The 18,753-nt window shown below is 42.7% G+C and overlaps 3 protein-coding genes across 5 annotated transcripts in view; 2 read left to right on the top strand and 1 right to left on the bottom strand.

The window, feature by feature from the left end:
• The window catches only part of ccng2 (cyclin G2), a 12,404-nt gene extending 9,182 nt beyond the window's left edge, over window positions 1-3,222 (top strand). Inside the window, exons 7-8 of the mRNA XM_015058625.1 lie at window positions 295-494; window positions 2,786-3,222. Of these exons, the coding sequence (XP_014914111.1) occupies window positions 295-494; window positions 2,786-2,906 (321 nt within the window). The 3' untranslated portion in view covers window positions 2,907-3,222. The remainder of the gene's footprint in view (window positions 1-294; window positions 495-2,785) is intronic.
• Window positions 3,223-5,039: 1,817 nt separating this feature from the next.
• Window positions 5,040-14,232, bottom strand: taf1c (TATA-box binding protein associated factor, RNA polymerase I subunit C). The gene is made up of 16 exons (XM_015058619.1): window positions 13,992-14,232; window positions 13,073-13,184; window positions 12,845-12,894; window positions 12,027-12,125; window positions 11,889-11,956; window positions 10,975-11,210; window positions 10,639-10,761; window positions 10,451-10,568; window positions 9,830-9,901; window positions 9,614-9,755; window positions 8,850-8,978; window positions 8,603-8,777; window positions 7,704-7,841; window positions 7,333-7,630; window positions 6,259-7,018; window positions 5,040-5,440 (listed from the first exon to the last, which is right to left on the bottom strand). Exons 1-16 carry the CDS (start codon window positions 14,106-14,108, stop codon window positions 5,294-5,296), a joined length of 2,784 nt encoding a protein of 927 aa, XP_014914105.1. The 5' UTR covers window positions 14,109-14,232; the 3' UTR covers window positions 5,040-5,293.
• Window positions 14,233-15,017: 785 nt separating this feature from the next.
• The window catches only part of wdr7 (WD repeat domain 7), a 92,872-nt gene continuing 89,136 nt past the window's right edge, over window positions 15,018-18,753 (top strand). For 2 of the 3 annotated variants that reach the window (XM_015058622.1, XM_015058620.1), the window contains exons 1-7: window positions 15,018-15,179; window positions 16,253-16,423; window positions 17,086-17,192; window positions 17,274-17,352; window positions 17,716-17,890; window positions 17,967-18,043; window positions 18,140-18,259. In XM_015058622.1, the coding sequence (XP_014914108.1) occupies window positions 16,265-16,423; window positions 17,086-17,192; window positions 17,274-17,352; window positions 17,716-17,890; window positions 17,967-18,043; window positions 18,140-18,259 (717 nt within the window). In that variant the 5' untranslated portion in view covers window positions 15,018-15,179; window positions 16,253-16,264. The remainder of the gene's footprint in view (window positions 15,180-16,252; window positions 16,424-17,085; window positions 17,193-17,273; window positions 17,353-17,715; window positions 17,891-17,966; window positions 18,044-18,139; window positions 18,260-18,753) is intronic. The other variant, XM_015058621.1, reaches the window with a different exon arrangement.

The raw sequence follows: 18,753 nt of genomic DNA, 5'->3' as shown, positions 1-18,753 counted from the left end.
CAGCAGCAGGTCCGCCTGCAGGCTCTGAGCTGCAGCAGCAGCAGGTCCGCCTGCAGGCTCTGAGCTGCAGCAGCAGCAGGTCCGCCTGCAGGCTCTGAGCTGCAGCAGCAGCAGCAGCAGGTCCGCCTGCAGGCTCTGAGCTGCAGCAGCTGCAGCAGCAGCTCTGCCTGCAGGCTCTGAGCTGCAGGTCGGGTTTTAACCTGCTGACCCGAACAAAACGGCCCGTTTCCGTTTACAGCTCTTCAGGAAAGCCTCGGCTTTGACCGACCGTTTAACCCGCTGTCTCGGTTTCAGATTCCCGACACGGAGCTGCAGCGGTGGAGCGAGCGGGTGGCCCGCTGCCTGTCGGACTACGCCTCGCCCAAGTGCTGCAAGCCCAACCACCGGAAGCTGCAGTGGATCGTGTCCCGGCGGACCGCGCAGAACCTGCACAGCCACCGCAGCGTGCCGGAGCTGCCCACCATCCCAGAGGGCTGCTGGGACGAGAGCGAGAGGTGAGAGAAGCCAGGGATTACTTTAAACTGGTCGGCCCGGACCGTTATGCATCCGGGTGGAAACACCGTCACTCTCACCTCCATCAATGAGCCGCTGATTAACGCTAAGCGCCGTTAGCAGCTGTGGAGGGAGACGGCTCGCTGCGTAACCCGTAAAACGGAGCTGGGTTTCACGAATGTCACGTCCTCCTGCTGGAAACATTGAAGTTTAAATCGGTTCTAAAAAAATAATAATAATAATCCAACCCAACCAAGTCCATAAACATGTCGGAACCGAATAAAGCCCGGTTAGTCAGCCCGAAGAGTAAACTATGTTATTTTTTGCTCTCTGCTGGTTTTTAGTGTAATTTCCCCCGTTTTTAACTTTTAATGTTTTTCCATTTCGTCGCTCGTTGTTTGAGAAGAATCACATGACATAAAAAAAATCAGAAATACCTAGTTTATGAAATTAGGTAAAAAATCTTCAGACTTCAGGTGAAGGGACTATAAAGTTCAATGTTTACTAATAACCTCAATATAAATTAGTTTCATTTTTAAAAGTTAATCTGTTTTTGCACTTTAAAAATCTGTTTTATATTTTAAGCAGTAAATTGTTTTCATGTTAAAAAGGAACTGATTTGTTTAACTGGCCTTTTCTCTTTCATACATTTCTAGTTTTCTTTTTTTATGTGATTAATTGATGAATAATCGATTAATCGACAGAATAATTGGTAGATTACTCGATTATTAAAATAATAATCTGCAAACAGACCTGAAACAAACACACCCTGAAACTGGAATCAAAATAAAAGGTATGAGTGAAATGTTCCAGCGACGCGTTGCAACAGCAACACGCCTCAGAAAGCTTCCCAGGTATTTCACCTGAAAGGGAGGCGGCCACGTCCCGAAGCGTCTCCAAGGCAACGCCCCATTTTCCATCAGCATTAGTCAGTAAAAGTCGTTCCCTCAAATCAAATCGCGTCATATTTACAGGAATAATCGTCTGAGGCAACTAAGTCGTGCAGCAACACTCGGCTTTCTGATGTGTCACAACGCGGCGACTCATCTGGTCACGTCCTCAGACAGTTTTATTACCTCACAATCAGCAGAGGGCGGCGGCGGCGGGGGGCTCACGGTTTATGTAACTCTGAGATAAGAGGAAGAAACTGTCGAAGTTTAACCAGCTGATCTGTTGTTTCTCCTGCAGAACCAGTTCATGCTCAGTTTTTGTTTCTAAATGAAAACATGTTGGTCCACATTCTGCTCCACTTCCTGGTTTTCAGAAAACCTGGAAATCTGAGTTTTTATTGAAGCAGAGGAAGAATAAACCTGACCTTTCTTAAGATTATCAGCAGAGAACTTCAATATTTTGTTTGAAATATAATTTCTGGTGAAAAACGAAGCAGTTTAGGTTATATGTTGATCTCATGTTACTAAATCCTGGCTATGATTTCAAAATAACTAAAGGGCTGAAACGATTAATCGTGATTAATTGTTCATTGAAATAATTGTTAACTAATTCAGTAGTCGATTAATCGTTAACTGGAATATACCGACACAAAAAGAAGTAATTTTACAGAAAGAACAGCACACCACAACTGTGCAAAGACACACACACACATATATATATATATATAGCATTTAATATAAAGAATGTAATTATGCATGTAACGCCTGCAGAAGCAGTTTCAACTTCACCTGGTTGAAATTCTGTGACAACAACAAAAAGATCTCATTAAGCACCTTCTGCACCCAATTAATCATTTAATCCAACAATAATCACTAAACCAGCTGAACTGTTTTAATGTCAAGCTTTCCACGTTGCTGGGATTTATTTTAAAAAAAAAAGTTTATTCTGCAGATTTTTCATTTAACTGCGTCATCTTTTTTATATAAAATATCACAAATACATAAAAAATACACAAAGTCCTTATTTAAATAAGAAAATAAACATTTTATGGCCTAACATGCAACAACATGCCCTTCCTTTAGTGAACGCTTGATCATTTGTCACAGCAGCATGAAATATTCAGTCTTCTGATTTGTTATTTCTTGGATTCATAACTGAATTTGAACCAGATGAATTCTGGGTAGAAAATACTGAGAAGATTTTTTTGGCTAAATTTGTGCTTTGAGTGTGTTGTTCTTTCAGCAAATGGCTTTTTTCAAACAACCGATAAGTAAACTAGTTAATGATATTTAAATAAACGATTAATCGTGATTAATCGTTTCATCCCTAAATCAAATGTTGAGAGAAGTTCGGTTGCGGTTGTGTCTGGAGGTGTTAAATTTTCCCGCCTTCTCGTCCACAGTGAGGACTCTGGTGAAGACGTGATGAGCTCAGGAGACGAGTCTCTCTGCAGCTCTCTGGGCAGCGACACCGAAGGCCCCTTCTTCCCGCTGCACCTCCGCCATCAGTACCTCGCCGCCTGAAGGCTCCGCCCCCTCCCCGTGCCTGGCCTCCTCTCCGTCCCCTTCACTTCCTGCCGTCTTCGTTTAACGCTCTGCCGCCGGGAGAGCGGCGCACAACCTCTGGCAGCTGCTAGCTTTAGCTTGTAGCGGCGTCACATTCCAGGATGCAACGACTTCCTGGTCAGTTTTGGAGAAACTCTGAGCCTCTCGGTGCTGAGTCAGCAGACCAGGCTGCAACAAAGACTATTTGCCAAAACGTGTCGCGTTTGTCCCACAGAATGTCTGGTTTTCTTTTGACTGTTATTAACATGCGACTGTTTTTCTGGAGCGCAGGAGGTGGAAGCAGCAGATCGAGTCGTTTGTGTTTAATCCCAAATATCAGCTGAAAACAGTAAATCCAGAGAAAGCTGCTGCTTTTACTTTCTGTTTCCAACTTTAATTTGCACAGTTTTTGTTTTGAAATGTGTTAGAAGGTGGACGTGTGTTTAGTGTACATGTGGACGTGTGAACCTGCTATGATGTAGCTTAGCTCAGTTTGAAGGTGAGGATGTTGTTTCAGACTAAATAATGCAGAATGTGTCAAAAAAAAGTGAAAAAATGTTTATAGAAAAACCTGTAAAACTGTAAATGTGTACAAAAAAATCTGTTAATAGTTCTGTAGATAGTGAGTTATTTATTCTGTTTTTGTCACATGTCCTGAAAAAGAAAAACCTTATAAAAAAACGCTATTTTTAATCCACTGCCTGCTGGTTGTTCATTTTTAGCTGAATAAGATCCTCCAGGAGGAAAGGAGAGGATTCACATCAAAATAACTTTTTAAAAATCCCAGTTAAATATTTTTAATTCTTCAGATTTGAAATTTGGAGGGGAAAAATCTGCTTATTGCAGTTTGGGCAAAATATTTTTATTTTCCAATTTAAACGGAGCTGAATTATTTAATTAGCATCTTTTAATGTATACTGAGTAAAAAAATTATAAAGCTTCATCAGAATAATTGATTAATCGATTTAATATTTGATTAATCGATCACTAAGGCATTTCTTGCAGCTCTAGTTTGGTGTCATCGTTTGACCTCAGCATTAAGAAACAAAATCAGAAAACTAAAAGTTTTTTTAATTAATGACCTGAAAGAGTAATTTATTTTATTTTGAAATAAACCCAGTTTTATCATCTTAAGATCCCAGTTTGTTTTGTTACAGGAACTTTTATCATAATTTTAAAGAGTTAATACAATATTTAGCTCTTTTTGTGGCAAGTGTCTTCATTTTCTTGATAAAATAAGATTTTGATCTTTTTTGGACAAACAGATCTGAAGCTAATTTTTTAGCACCAGCTTTGATCATATTGTTGAATAATTGGCACCTTCTGCAAAGTCCTCATTTTACACATTATAAACGCACAACGTTTTCTTTAATAAGAAAACAAATATCACTAAAAACGTAACAGTATAGCATTCCTTCAGTGAATAATTAACCATTTGGATTTATAATGGCAAAAGAGCTTAAAATGAGGATTATTTTCATCTTAAATGCAAAATGTTTTTGTTACAATTTTGGCTTAGTTTCTACTTTAAGTGTGTTGTTCTCTCAGCAAATACTCCAGTTAATGATTAATCATGATTAAATTGGTTGATTGAACAGTTGATTAATCATGATTAATCGTTTCAGCTCTACTTTGACGACCAATTAAAGCTGAAAAATGTTTTCAATCAGATCTCAATGCAGAGATGAAGATGCCGTCGAGTTCAATAATCTTAAAATAACGAGATCTTCATTTGAAATGAATTTATTATTTTGAAAATAATAAAAAAGATTTTAATCTAAGTTTTGTGTGAAAAATTGGTTTTACAGTAAATATTATTTCTTAATGTTGAGATTTGCCAGCCCAAGCTCAGGTTGGTTTATGAACAGCCACCAGAATTCATCACAGTGATGCAGATACATCTAAAAACACTGATGCATTTATGTTGTCATAGCAACCAGTGAGAACAACTAATTCTGGCACCAAAGTTGAGATTTAAATGTTATTTTTTCATGAATGAAACGATCAGCAGTTTTAACTTCAGCCTGACGGCTATCGGAGATTTAAAAACTGTTCCGGTTCAGAAAAGTTTGATTTTAGGATCTGGAGAGACGAACTCGGAGTCTGGAGGCGATGGTTCTTCACGCTCAACTTTATTATTTTTAGAAAACCCTGGAGAAAACCAGCCAGGTTATAAAACGTCTTTCTGCTTCTCTGTGCAAATATTAGTTTTTTGTTTTGAATGAAAATGACATTTAAATCCACGTTTACAGTTTTTAGCACAAAACAACCACAGAGTCCTACCAGGCGGGCCGCTCCGTCTCCTCCGCCGGGTCACTTCCTGCTTCCTGTTCCACCATTAGAGTCACAACAATCCAATCCTGGGATCAGAATCCCATCCGGGATTTCTTCTTCTTGGGTTGGGACCCCTGCAGCGCCCCCCGCTGGCTCTGCGACGGCCTGGAGGGCGTCAGAGACGGAAAGCTGGGCAGCTGAGAGGAAGAGGAGGGGGTGGGATGAAGAGGAGGATCGTCCTGAGGAAACAAGAGACAGGAAGTGATGTCACAGTGTGGTCCAATCAGTAATTCGCCTGACTGGTTTAATTTGACACCTGCTGACAAAAACACGTCCCTACGCTAACCAGCTCAGGTATAAACACCATCAATCGATCAATCAATCAATGACAGAAACAGACTGCTAGCTAGAAGCTAACACAAAGAAAAGTGAGACTTCTAGCTGCTTCCATCCACTGTGGTGGAAACTCATGAATGGGTTGATTTAGTCATTTATTCCTCTATCGATTAGTTGGACGATTAATCGATTAATTGAATAAAATAAATGATCCCTTCTGGATTTCTTTCAGACAATATTAGAAAAACATTAAGAATGCAAATCTTTAAAATAAATAATTCATTTTTAAATGAAAAAACTAAACAAATGTATTTCTTTAGTGAACGCTGCATCGTTTGATTAGTTGATCATTTTTTGCAGTTTTAACTTCATCCCTGCTTTAAGTCTGTTGTTCTTCCAGCAAAGCCTGAGAGTCTAAATACTCCAGATGATTAATCAATTACTAAATTAGTTGAAGATTGTTTGAATAATTGATTAATCATTAATTGTTGTGGTGTGAAGATGCTTATAAAAGCAGTTTATGTGTTTTTCTGTTGAGTATTTATGAATCTTTTGTTTATTTCAGACATTTAAATCTGGACGACATGAAGTAAAGATTGATTAATTATTGGTGATAATTAGATGAGAAACTGATCACATACATGGATGAACAGATGTTTTTGTCTAACATGTATAAACTGACCGTCCCTCTGAAACCTGGTGGTGGCAGCATCATTCCCACCTGTGTTTCCCACATGAAGCTCAGTGATTGGTCGGTCAGGTTCCTGCTCCTCTGATTGGCTGTTTGTGGCTCTGGAGTTCTGCAGGGCGGATCCAGACGGTCCGGCGGCAGCGAGTCGTCCTGATCCTCCAGGAAGGAGGCCAGCTGGCCCAGAGGCCTGCTCTGCTGGCTGTCGGACAGCGGGCCGCTGGTCCCCGAGGACCAGCCGGACAAGTCGTCCAGGTCCGTCTGGTAGCTGACGGAGGAGGTGAAGCTGCCGCTGAGCTGCAGGTGGCGCCCTGCCGCGCGCTGCGCCTCCTTCTCCCTCCTCCTCTTCCTCCGCAGCGCCTCCCTCTTCATGGCCTGGTTCGCCCCCCGCTCCTCCTGCCACCACTCCAGCCACGCCTCCTGGCCGCCGCGCCACGCCGTCGTCAGCCGGTTGCTCAGCAGGTCGCGCCACGCCTCGGCGTCCACCACCGGCGGCACCGGAACCGGGTCCAGGTTGCTGTTCAGCAGCAGCGACCGCGTCCGCATGCAGCGCTGCAGGTCCTGCTGCAGCGCCCCCTGCAGGTGGCGTCCGGCGGCGGCCGGCTCCGGCACGCTCAGCAGACCATCGGTTCGGACCGCGAGGCGCGGCGGAGCGCCGGGTTTCCCCTCCTGTCTCATCAGCTTCTGCAGCCAGCGCCTCCAGGCGTGACGCGTGGCGCTGCTCAGCGCCGAGGGAGCCGAACAATCCGCTCCGTTACCAACGGCGACGAACGCTGGGATCCGATCCGGAGGCCTGGCAGGAAAACAAACGCTGCTGGTTATCATGACAAACGATGGCATGGTTGGTTTGAGACCAGGAACACATTCAAAGATCAATAAACTTTAAATTCTAACATTTAACTCTGGAACTGAAAACATTTAAAATATCAAAAATAAACAAAACAACAAATAAAATCATAAAGTCTCTGAAAACCTTCAAAATAAGAAGTTAGTTGAAACCAAAACACCAAACTGGAAACTTTTATCATCCAGTTTTTGGTAGAAGGAGAAAAACGGCAAATCATGCAAAAGGAAATTATTGAATTTGTTTTCATTTATCAGGCGTACCGATCCGAACTCTGGTTCCTGTCCGGCGTTTCCGGGACAAACGTGAGAGCGTTGGGAGCCTGCGTTGGCATGACGACGTCCTCGTCACTGGACGTTTCTGAGACCAACAACGGGAAGCGAACTTCAGTCTCCGGCGTTCCGGCCTCCGGCGTTCCGGCCTCCGGTGTTCCGGCCTCCGGCGTTCCGGGTTTTCCGTCATCCCGCTCCAGGATCTGGTAGAAGACGTCCCCCGCCGCCGTCAGCTGGAGGACAATCATGGTCGCCGTGGAAACGGACGTCCTCTGGAGACACGTCAGGCCTGGAAACATAAAGGAGATCTGTTAAAGGCGGCCGACTCGGCGCTGGCGCCCTCTGCTGGGGGCGGCGCTGACCTGCAGCGGGAGAAGCCAGTCTGTGGGCGGCGGTCTGCTGCCGGTGGGGCAACTGGACCGGGAGCAGAGCCAGACTGTCTCTGGGTCTGAGCAGAACCTGAGGAGAACCGTGGCTGCAGCACGCCTCCACTGCGCCTCCTGGAGGAGGAGAAGAAGAAACATGAAAATAAAAACAGCAAAACGGTTTTTACTGGTTCTAAACACGGTGAGCGCGGAACAGATCCGACATGTGGGACGATTTTAGCACAAAATAAAACCTTTTTTGGTCTTTTTTTTAGAATCACTGATTCAGTATTAATTAAACAGAGAGGAAAAATAAACAAACCAAAAAATTATACAAACATAAAACAACAAAATTAAAGGAAAGACAAACAGCAAGGACAAAAGAAAATAATTCTTTAAAATTTACAAAAAATTAAAATGGTAAAAAAAATAAATTAAAAAACAGAAATTCCGACAATGACCACAAAAAACTGAAAATTAAAAACAAAACATAACAGAGAAGACCAAAAGAAATAAATAAAATTTACAAAAACATAAAAGAAAATACAGAGAATACTAAATATTTTTATTAAAAATAAAATAAATTTTAAAAATAAAATTTTAGGATAGTTAGGACAAATGAACATACTAAACAAAACAAGAATCCTAACGGACAAAACAAAAAACAAGAAAATACCCAACAGGGAGGACGAAGCAAAAGTAACTAAATGTTTCTGTAACGTATCTGAAAATGCAGAAATAAATTAAAACTAAACAACCAGAATTAAAGAAAAGAGATTTTAAAATTAAATGTAAAACTTAGGGAATTGAAAATAAGCCTGGCCAGAAAACAAAAAGTTTCCAAAACCTTGAAAAGCACCAGGACCATTGGCTGTTGCTGCCCCCTGCTGACTCACCAGAGTACTGCAGCAGAGTGATCTCCTGGGACGACTGCGACCCGAGCAGAACCTTTGTGGTTCCTGATGCGGAGCCCGGAGCCACGTGGCAGAACAGGGGCGGAGCCTCCATCATGTGGTCCCACTTCAGCATGGGGACGCAGGGGAACCGCTCGTCCATGATGTAGGCCGAGTGCTGCGCAGAGACAGACAGGAAGTCCAGATTCATCTGGAGCGCGGGACGAAACGGAGGAACCAAGAGACTCACCTGCGTGGTGAGGAGGTGGTGAAAGGGGTGAACGTCTCCCAGGAATCTGACCAGCAGGAGGCGCTCTCCCCTTTGGCAGTCTGAGGTGCTGCTGATCCGGAACAGAGTGAGACCCGGGTGCGACTCCAGCTGGAGGAGAGAGAGCAGCGATTCAAGTCCAGAGGAATGTGACCAAAACTGCGTCGATATTCTGATAATGCTGAGAATCACTGCTGTGTTTCAGGTCAATAAGAAACACAATTAAAGTCGAACGTTGATAATTTTGTTCATGCGATAAATCGTTAAAAATCAGGCAGCATCAACATCCTCCAACCACTTCCTGTCGTCTTCTTTGTTGTTTCCACCAGTAGCAACGTCCACTTGTTGATCACATGACTCATGATGCAAAAGCATCTTTTCCATTGCCATGTTAATTTAGTCATTTCAATACAGCTGAAAAAACCCACTTCATCCTAAATCAAACAATGTTTTCAAAATCAGCGCTATCGGCGTTACTTTCATAATTCCAATTTGCACAATTTTATGAACATTTGAAACGCAGCAAACGTCAAAATGTCCTTAAATACGAAGCTGGTTGAATCTTTTTCACAGATTTCCTCTTTGTTGTGTTGATTTATGCACACGCATTCGGTCCTGTACCGTCTCCATGGCGACAACACAGATTGGTTGTACTTTTTAAAATCGATGTTGGGACGTTTTAAATTGACTCGCCGTAAACGAGACTCAGGAATGGTTTTGTGAATCCAGCGCTAATATTCCCCCACCTTCAGCCTGAAGTCTGTGAGCTCCACCCCCGTCCGGTCGGCGTACAGCATCACTCGTGGGTGGGCGGAGAATTCGCACCATCGCCATGACGACTTGGCGTTGAAGTACAAGTTGCTCTCCTCCGTTCGGACCTTCTGCAACCTGACGGGGGACAGCAGGAGACTCTGGGACTCTGTGGCGTTTGGACCAAACCTGCAGGTCGGCTTGTTCCTCACCCTCTGCCGACCGTCCACAGGCTCGCCGCTCCGCTCTCACTCGCCACCAGAACTTCGCCCAGAATGTGCGGACTGAGGAAACAAACAGAAGGAGGTCAGCTTCCGGGCCGGACGATACGGCTGACAAACTTTCCATAAAAGCATTTTATCAGTATCAATAATTATTGATTAGTGTTTTTATTTTAAATATCTGAAATGTTGTGACCTTCAATTCACAACTTGGGTTTTTATCTTTTTTAAGCAGCTTTGAGGCAAAGTGGGAAACTGCTCCTGCGCAAGCTAGCAGGTTGTTGCTAGGTAACCAAAGAGTGAGTTAGTTGCTAGGTAACTGAAAAGTGAGTGAGTTAGTTGATGCTTAGCTAGCTGTTAGAAGTTAGGCAGCTAAACTCTTTCCTCTGCCTACGTCTCCCACAATGGAGTGCGGTTCTGAATGAAAGCCTAGTGAATATTCTACATGTTAAATATTGAATTTTCTATCCGCCGTCTTTACTACCGATACTGATCATGTGTCTGTTGGTTCGTTCGCCGACGCTGACCCTACCCGACGCTGACCCTACCCGGCGCTGACCCTACCCGGCGCTGACCCTACCCGGCGCTGACCCTACCCGACGCTGACCCTACCTGGTGCTGACACAGCTGGCAGCAGCTTCGGTGCCGACCACCTGCAGCAGGCGCGGCTCGTTCTGGTCCCCCATGCCCCAGACGCCACAGACGTGGTCGGAGCGCACGGCGACGCAGCCTGCAGGGCGACAGGAAACGATCAGCTGGAGCTCCGGGAGCATCAGGAATCCTTCCGGAAAACGCCGTACTGTCGCCGAAGCGCGAGCTGCAGCTGATCTGTCGGACCGGACCCCTCAGCTGGAAGCTGACCGGCTTCTGGCCAGTATCCATGCAGGCGGAGCCGTCGCGCTCCAGCACCACCCTGTGGAAGTCTGAGGTACTGCGTTAAGAACAATGCTTCTGGCTCCAGTTTGTTTCTGAATGTTTGACCATTATTCCCTCTGGTTTGGGATTCTATGCAACAGGAATGATTTTTTTTTTATCTTCCTGTTGGACACCTGTGATGTGTAACCATGGCAACAGCATGTCCTTTTTTTTACCATCTCAAAGCTTGAATAAAACCTGACCTTTGACCTAAAGGATACTGAGGCGGTCCATCCCCAGGCCTCCAGGGTAGAGCAGGCAGCCATCGCTCTGCGAGAACGGGACGAAGGCCAGGGCGCCCCCGGTGGCCGCCTCTGAGAACTGCATGCGGTCCCTCTGCTCGGTCAGCTCCTCGAACAGCAGCGAGCCCAGCAGGTCCGGAGGAACGTCATGGACCACGTCCCACAGCAGGCTGGAGTACCGGTCCAGAGACCGGGACCGGTACGCCATGGGACACCTGGAGAACGAAACGAAACAGATAAGGATGAAATTTTCTAAATATTCAGAAAGTCTGGTTATTAAAAGATTAATATTTTGTATTTTGCCCGACTTTTTCTCCCCTAATAAAATAATTTTCTACTTTAACATTCTTTAATTGCAGTTGGGAAAATTTTTTTATTATCAGTAAATATGAGTTATTGGCCATGACAGGTATAAACATATCAGAACAGATATCAAATCGGGGCATTCATACAGGAAAGACATCAGATGGGTGGAAAACAACAACATCAGACAAAAATCACAACATAAACCTAAAGCTTTAACACCAAATACATCATGAATATTTCAGATTCTTATTTTCCAAGTAGATAAAAAAAATAATTTGAAATTTTCCTATTTATGATCTTTTCCAAAATAAATAAATATGAATGTGTCCATCATAATTTAAGTTATTTTAAACTTAATTAAATAATTAAATACTAAATGAACAAGTATTTAGTTTAATTTTCTAAGTCTGCCTAAAGAAGACAGCCTCTGATTGGCTAAATCAGAGTCTTTAGCCTCTGATTGGCTGAAGACTGCTGGAAATCAGAACAAGCTCCGCCCCCTTTTTTACTCAGTAAAAAAGTTGGGAAACACAATATATTGCACTAAAAATTCTGTTCTGAGTCGATCCAGGTGGTTTTCTGCTCACATGTTGAACTTCAGCTGGTCGACGAAGCTCTTCGTCCTCCACATGTTGATCGAATCCCGACGACATTTCTGCAAAACAGCAGCAGATTAATCTGAAGCTTTAATCTGAGCCGTTGGCAGCAGGTCGGGCCGGACTCACCTTCTTCAACTTGGCTTTCTGGAAGTGGAAGTTTTCCCCCAGCATCTCACTCATGCACCCGAAGGCGTCCGGGCCGTGATCCATGAAGAAGTTCTGCATCTGGACGAAGGAGCAGGAACGCATTTCTTTACTCTCTGATTTTTTTTTTTTTTTTTTGGGTTTGTTTTAAAAACGGGCCGGGAAATTCCCCAGAAAACAGAATTTTCCACTTAATCCACTCGGATCTTTTATTTTATGGATTGATCAAATTTTTGGTTTTTGAAAAATTCCTTCCAGTTCAAACTGAAGGCAGCCACGGCGGCCATCTTGTTTGTCATCTTCTATTTATTTGGCCTTTGGATTCAGGTCCACTGTACGGTCAAAATAATGCCAGAGCAAAGTTGTGATAGTAAAGAAGGAATTTTATCAAAACTCCAACATGAAAAATAACAAAAAATGAAAATGAGGAATGTTGGAAATCTTTGGAATAAGTTTTACAAATAAGTAAATATTTTATCTTTTAACACATCAGAATTAAATTATTATGAGCAACAGGATGTTTTATTTTTCTCATTAAAAATGATTTATTTTTGTATTTTTTAAACATTGTTCTGGGGATATTTGTTTGTCTCTGCTAATTTTATGACGATGTTCTCATAATTAAAGACATTTTGTAGCCTGATCCCAGTACTCTGTTGTACAACATACAGAAGGAGTGATAGACAGGTTTCTGTCATTTATCTTTTGTTTTCAAGCCATAATCGCTCAGTGGTAGTTTCAATCATTATCAGCTGAAATTGGCTGCTAATATCTGATCGGTTTATTAAAATGTTCCTCACATGTTTTAAGAAGTCCAGCGGATCAGGAGGCGTCACGAGTTCCTGGAACGCTGCAGGAAAACCACAGAAGCATCAGGAAAACTGGAAAACTACAAACAGCAGCAAATACAAGTTATTACGGCTCTACGGCTTTATTAGAGATCAATAAACATAAAGACGAAGAGACGATGGGAAATAAAACCAACTGAGCGCCAACTCTGGATGTTTTCTGGATCAGAACCGGCTCACCTTTCCTGGGGGACAGCAGGGGAACCGGAACCGGCTCCATCTGGCGCCAGACCTCCCCTCCAACCTGCCGTTTGGACCTGAACGCCCAGCTGGAGAGAGAGCCGGTGCCGCCCTGGAACCAGAGCCGCATTAGGTCAACATCATAATCATCATCAAACTCAACCTCCTCCCCGTCATTCAGGACAAAACACCTGGAGGAAAACTAATACAGCAAATTGCCCAGAATGCACTGCGCCACAGGTGTAATGTGAGGTTGGAAAATGGGATTAAACTAGGAGGGAAACAATTAATCGTGACTGATTGATTATTGACATAATTGTCAGCTAATTTAGTAATCGATTAATCATTAACAGACTCAAAGAAAGACCATTTGTTTAAAAAAACATATTTAAAGCAGTAAACTATATATATATATATATATATATATATATATATATATATATATATATATACACTTTGCATGAAAGATAAAAACATGTCTGTGAAGAGGTTGAAGCCAAAACTAGCTTCACCCAGTTCAGATTCTCTAAAGAATTTCTAGTAAACAAATAATAAAATATTTATTTTCATATTAAAATAAATGAATTTAATTATTTATTTACATTTGCAATGTATTTCTAAATTGTATAAAAAAATTACGAGGTTATATTAAAAATCTATAGAATGTGGCATTTTATACGATTAATCGTTAGAATAATCGATTACTAAAATAAATGATTGTCAAATTTCTAATACGCAAGAACTATTGATTTATTGTTTATTAAACCTAAAATACGTGGTTTTAAATAATTTACATGCGCTTTCCAGACGTCAGTGAACGCAGCATCGCATTTATCTCAGATTTGTTTACATATTGAACATTATTCAGGTGGATTTTGTGACCCAAACTAAGACAGGTGAGCTCAGAAAACTCCCCCACCTGCGCTAAGACTCCGTCGTAGCAGCCCCATCCTCCGGCGCTGTGTCTCTGGACCCGGTTCGGCGGTTCGCTGCTGTAAAACGAGGGGAAAAGTTGCTGAGGAAACTGATAGTCCATTATTTCTGTCCTGAGTTATCTGCGTCCCTGTCCATGTGTCTGAGTGACGGAACAAGTCCAGACATGTTGAACTGTCCCGACAGCAGCTGGCTTCGATGAGACATCAGTTTATCCGCCTACAAACAGCCGGACATTAATCTACCAGCTGCATTTTATAGTTTAGGATGTGAAAAAACTACAGAGTGGTAAAAAGAGACATAAATTAAGTTAAATAATCAGAAACGTTCACTGTGGGTCGCTAAACACGTGTTGTTGCTCCGGTAGGATGAGCGGAAGTCAAGAGAAGACAACAACAGCAACCACTTCCGGTTTCTTGGAGGAAACTACAAAAACAAAACAAAACAACAAAATATCCCATTTATGCCAAACACACAATAAAACAAAACAACAAAACAAAATCAAAGTTATCAGATGCAGTGGCATTAATTAATATTTGACGAAAGCATGTAGAGCTGTGTCATACGGAAGAAAATATGGAAGAACATTAGGGCCACTAAAAAGTGAATAATAATAATAATAATAATAATAATAATAATAATAATAATATCCAATATGTTCCTCCAATTGGTCCTGCAACTCACACTTCTGTCACTTATTTTTCACAAATTACAAAGTCAGAATAATATTCTTAAAGGGAAACTATTATGCAAAATTCATTTTTGCTCGTTTTTGTTCTTCCATTTGAGTCTCTCCTAATTTTTTTAGTGTCTGTTTTTTTGCTTAAACGTGTATCTATATCATTAGCTGATTTACGATTATTTGCTCATGTTTTGGTAAATTGACTTTCTGATACAATTGTTGGATTGTATAAGATGTTTTATTTTATTTTATTTTATTTTATTTTATTTTATTTTATTTTATTTTATTTTATTTTATTTTATTTTATTTTATTTTTGTGAGTGACCGGATGTAGCTGATCAGCTGACCCGTAAGGTCTGTTTGTCGGTGGGACCAGCCAGCAGAAGCGGCGCAGAATAACGGCGTCTTTTTGTCTGATTTCGCCGCAGGAGGAACCGTATTTGTGAAAGCTGTCAGTTGGCCGGACATGTTCCAGTAGGACGTCAGTCTCTGGTGCGTCTCAGCCGTTTTTTTATCGGAATGTTTTGCTAGCCGCTAGCCGTTAGCTGTTAGCTGTTAGCGTCGCTGAAGCGGAAGTGTGAGAGCTAACCTGTCCTCTAGCGTCCGATGATCAGGGACAGTTAGCTGCTGGGTTAATTATCTGTTCTCCTAATAATAATTTATAGAGATATATCTGTCTGTTGTTTAATTCCAGGCTGTAAAATGTTTGGTTTTAAACGGAAGCGTTAGATTATTGATCTATATTTGGCTGTAAACACAACCAGCTGATGCGATCATCTGATGCTGATTTCTGTCCTCTGTTCCTTCATGGCTGCAGATACGGAATCCTGATTACCTTCTTACTAAAACAGTGAAGCTCTGCATTGATTGGTGATCAGTCAATGCAGGGCTTCACTGCACTGATTGATAAACCAATTATGCAGCTTTATTTCTGCATAATTTCATATTTTGGACACATTTTAAATTAGTCTGACCATGAAGACCTGCAGGTCAATGCAATTCACTTAAAAATACTTTGTTTATCCCAAAATGAAATTAAATGTTGTCTTAACTCACAAAATCAAAGTGTCTTCAGAGAATCTGTGTGGATGGAGAAGTTTTGGGGAGAACGGCTCTCCAGTAGCAGTCAGGCTCGCATCTGAATCTGAATCTGAAGAAGCTTCTGACTGGAGGCTGTTGCTGTATACAGTGTCATGTGCTGGGTAACATCATCAGTTGCTAATCCACATCGTTTGTTTTTGCTGCTCCTCTTTAAATCTGTCTGGTTGAAGGGATGTTGGAGTAGGGGAGTCGCCTCCTTTTCAACTCCTCTGGGATTTGGGGTCGTAGTTCAGGTTTTATTTGAGCTTTTCAGAAGCTAATCTGCTGTGTCCAGTTAGTTGTTGCTATGGTTACGTGTCATAACAACTGTAAAAACAAACAAAAGAAGCATCCAGAACCAGAGGTAGTAACTGTCCAACCAGCATCAGTTCAGCCTAAATGGTGAATTAAAGTGTGGAGTCGGAGCGGTTCTGTCTGTCCGGGTCGGTCCGGTTTGTGATGAAGTGGCCTCTCCTCCATGTTTGTCTGTCAGCATCATGTCGGGGAACAACCTGGTCCTGCCCATCGTGCTGTGGGGCCGCACGGCGCCCACACACTGCATCAGCAGCTTACTGGTGATGGACGACTTCACCACCATCATCACCGGCTGCCATGACGGTCAGATCTGCCTGTGGGACATGACCCCCGAGCTGCAGGTGGGAGCGGCGGCCTGCTTCCTGTGCTCTGAGTTTTAATCTACTTTATTTTTAATTTAATGTTGGAATTCCTGTGGGTTTTTTAACTTATTTTCCCTTGTTGTTGCCTTTTGTTATTAGTCTTTTGTGCACTTTAATATTAAAATCTTTCTTTTGTTTTTATTTAGTTTTTTCATTTTTTTCTAGCATTTTTTTCATTATTTTTTAAATTTTTATTTCAGTCACAAACAGATAATCCACCATCAACATATTATCTTTAATATTAAAAAAATACACGACAGAGAAAATCAAACACTTGTTTATCTTTTACCCAAAGTATTTGGTCATTTAAATATATATATATTTAAAACATATTGTGACCTTTCTTTCATGTTTGTAGTTTTACATAAAATACAAAATGTTTTAGAAATTTAAAACCTTTGTTGTTAATATTCTGCATCCATGTTAACCTTCTATCAGAAATGACCAGCTGGTCCTTTGCATCAAGTTCAACACTATTTAGTTTAAGTTTTTTTTCTCTTTAACTATAAATTTAGTTTTAGTTGCATTCAGAGACATTTTCCTAACATCAAATCCTGATTTTAGTGACTTTAGTTCCTTTTCTGTCTCTAGCAGAAGCTTTTTTTCTCTCCTTCCTCTGATTGGTTGGTTTCTGCCTCCAGATCTGTCCCAGAGCGATGCTGTTCGGCCACACGGCCTCCATCACCTGCCTGTCTAAAGCCAGCGCCAGCAGCGACAAGCAGTACATCGTCAGCGCCTCAGAGAGCGGGTCCGTTTCCTCCGCATGCTCAGTGTTCTAACAGAACCTGGTCCGTCCTGAAACCTGCTCTTCATGTTCCCATGTTTCCAGGGAGATGTGTCTGTGGGACGTAAACGACGGGCGCTGTATCGAGTTCACCAAGCTGGCCTGCGCTCACACCGGGATCCAGGTGAGACACGGACTCACCTGGTGGCGTCAGGGTGCAGACAGGAAGTTCACTCATGAGCTCAACGTCAGATTCTTCCTCAGATTATAACATAACATACTTAATAAGAAGAAATATGTGTTGTGCTAACTCTAAAGCACTAATCAAAATTATTAATTCTGCTAGCAATGAAGAGTACATCAACAGCAAATGTACTAGAAGCTAAAGCTACATTGCTAGCTTCACTTCACATTCTGTCATTGAAACACTACAAACCTTTAGCACACATATATTTTTGATATTATCGTCTTCATGTTCCAGAATGTCCTTAGGAATTCATGTTTATATTTTATTCTCTTGTTTGTTTCTTTCCCTCTCCTCCCTCAGTTCTACCTGTTCACCATCGGTACGCAGAAGGAGGGCCGCCTGCTGTGTAACGGCCATTACCCAGAGATCCTTGTGGTGGACGCCACCAGCCTGGAGGTTCTCTACTCTCTGGTCTCTAAGATCTCTCCTGATTGGATCAGCTCCATGAGCATCATCCGCTCCCACCGGACCCAAGGTGTGTTTACCTGACGGTGAGCGCTTCATGCTAGCAGCTCAGAGCCGGAATGATAAAACCTGGATTTGCTCCTCAGAGGACACGGTGGTGGCAGTGTCAGTGACGGGGATTTTGAAGGTGTGGATGATAACAGCTGAGGTCAGCAAGATGCAGGTTTGTTGCTGCAGGCGAACACACACACACACACACACACACACTCACACACACACTCTCTCTCTGATCTGAGCCTCTGGTCCGTTCCTGGTCCAGGATCTGGACCCGATCTTTGAGGAAGAGTCCAAGCCCATCTACTGCCAGGGCTGCCAGAGCATCTCCTTCTGCAGCTTCACCCAGAGCAGCCTGCTGGTGGTCTGCTCCAAGTACTGGAGGGTACGACTGTCTGTCTGTCTGTCTGTCTGTCTGTCTGTCTTTCTCTCTCTCTCTCTCTCTCTGCCTCTCTCTCTGTCTCTCTCTGTCTCTCTCTCTGTCTCTCTCTCTGTCTCTCTCTGCCTCTCTCTCTCTCTGCCTCTCTCTCTCTCTCTCTCTCTCTCTCTCTCTCTGTCTCTCTCTCTCTGTCTCTCTCTGTCTCTCTCTCTGTCTCTGTCTCTGTGTCTCTCTCTGTCTGCCTCTCTCTCTCTCTCTCTCTCTCTGTCTCTCTCTCTCTGTCTCTCTCTCTCTGTCTCTCTCTCTCTGTCTCTCTCTCTGTCTCTCTCTCTGTCTCTCTCTGCCTCTCTCTCTCTCTGCCTCTCTCTCTCTCTCTCTCTCTCTCTCTCTCTCTCTGTCTCTCTCTCTCTCTCTCTCTCTCTCTCTCTCTCTCTGTCTCTCTCTCTGTCTCTCTCTCTCTCTCTCTCTCTCTCTCTGTCTCTCTCTCTCTCTCTCTGTCT

The sequence above is a fragment of the Poecilia latipinna genome, unplaced genomic scaffold (genome assembly GCF_001443285.1).
Source record: "Poecilia latipinna isolate Pla-1442-1.1 unplaced genomic scaffold, P_latipinna-1.0 Scaffold1555, whole genome shotgun sequence".
Classification (NCBI taxonomy): domain Eukaryota; kingdom Metazoa; phylum Chordata; class Actinopteri; order Cyprinodontiformes; family Poeciliidae; genus Poecilia; species Poecilia latipinna.
This window is presented reverse-complemented; position numbering and strand designations above follow the sequence as displayed.

What these genes read in the sequence shown, in the direction of transcription:
- taf1c (XM_015058619.1), bottom strand. Translation starts at nt 14,108, where the DNA reads ATGGACTATCAGTTTCCTCAGCAACTTTTCCCCTCGTTTTACAGCAGC. An exon ending in GCCAGCTGTGTCAGCACCAG is followed by an intron (nt 9,902 to 10,450) that starts GTAGGGTCAGCG and finishes TTGTTTCCTCAG; the next exon opens with TCCGCACATTCTGGGCGAAG. An exon ending in CACTCTGCTGCAGTACTCTG is followed by an intron (nt 7,842 to 8,602) that starts GTGAGTCAGCAG and finishes CTCCTCCTCCAG; the next exon opens with GAGGCGCAGTGGAGGCGTGC.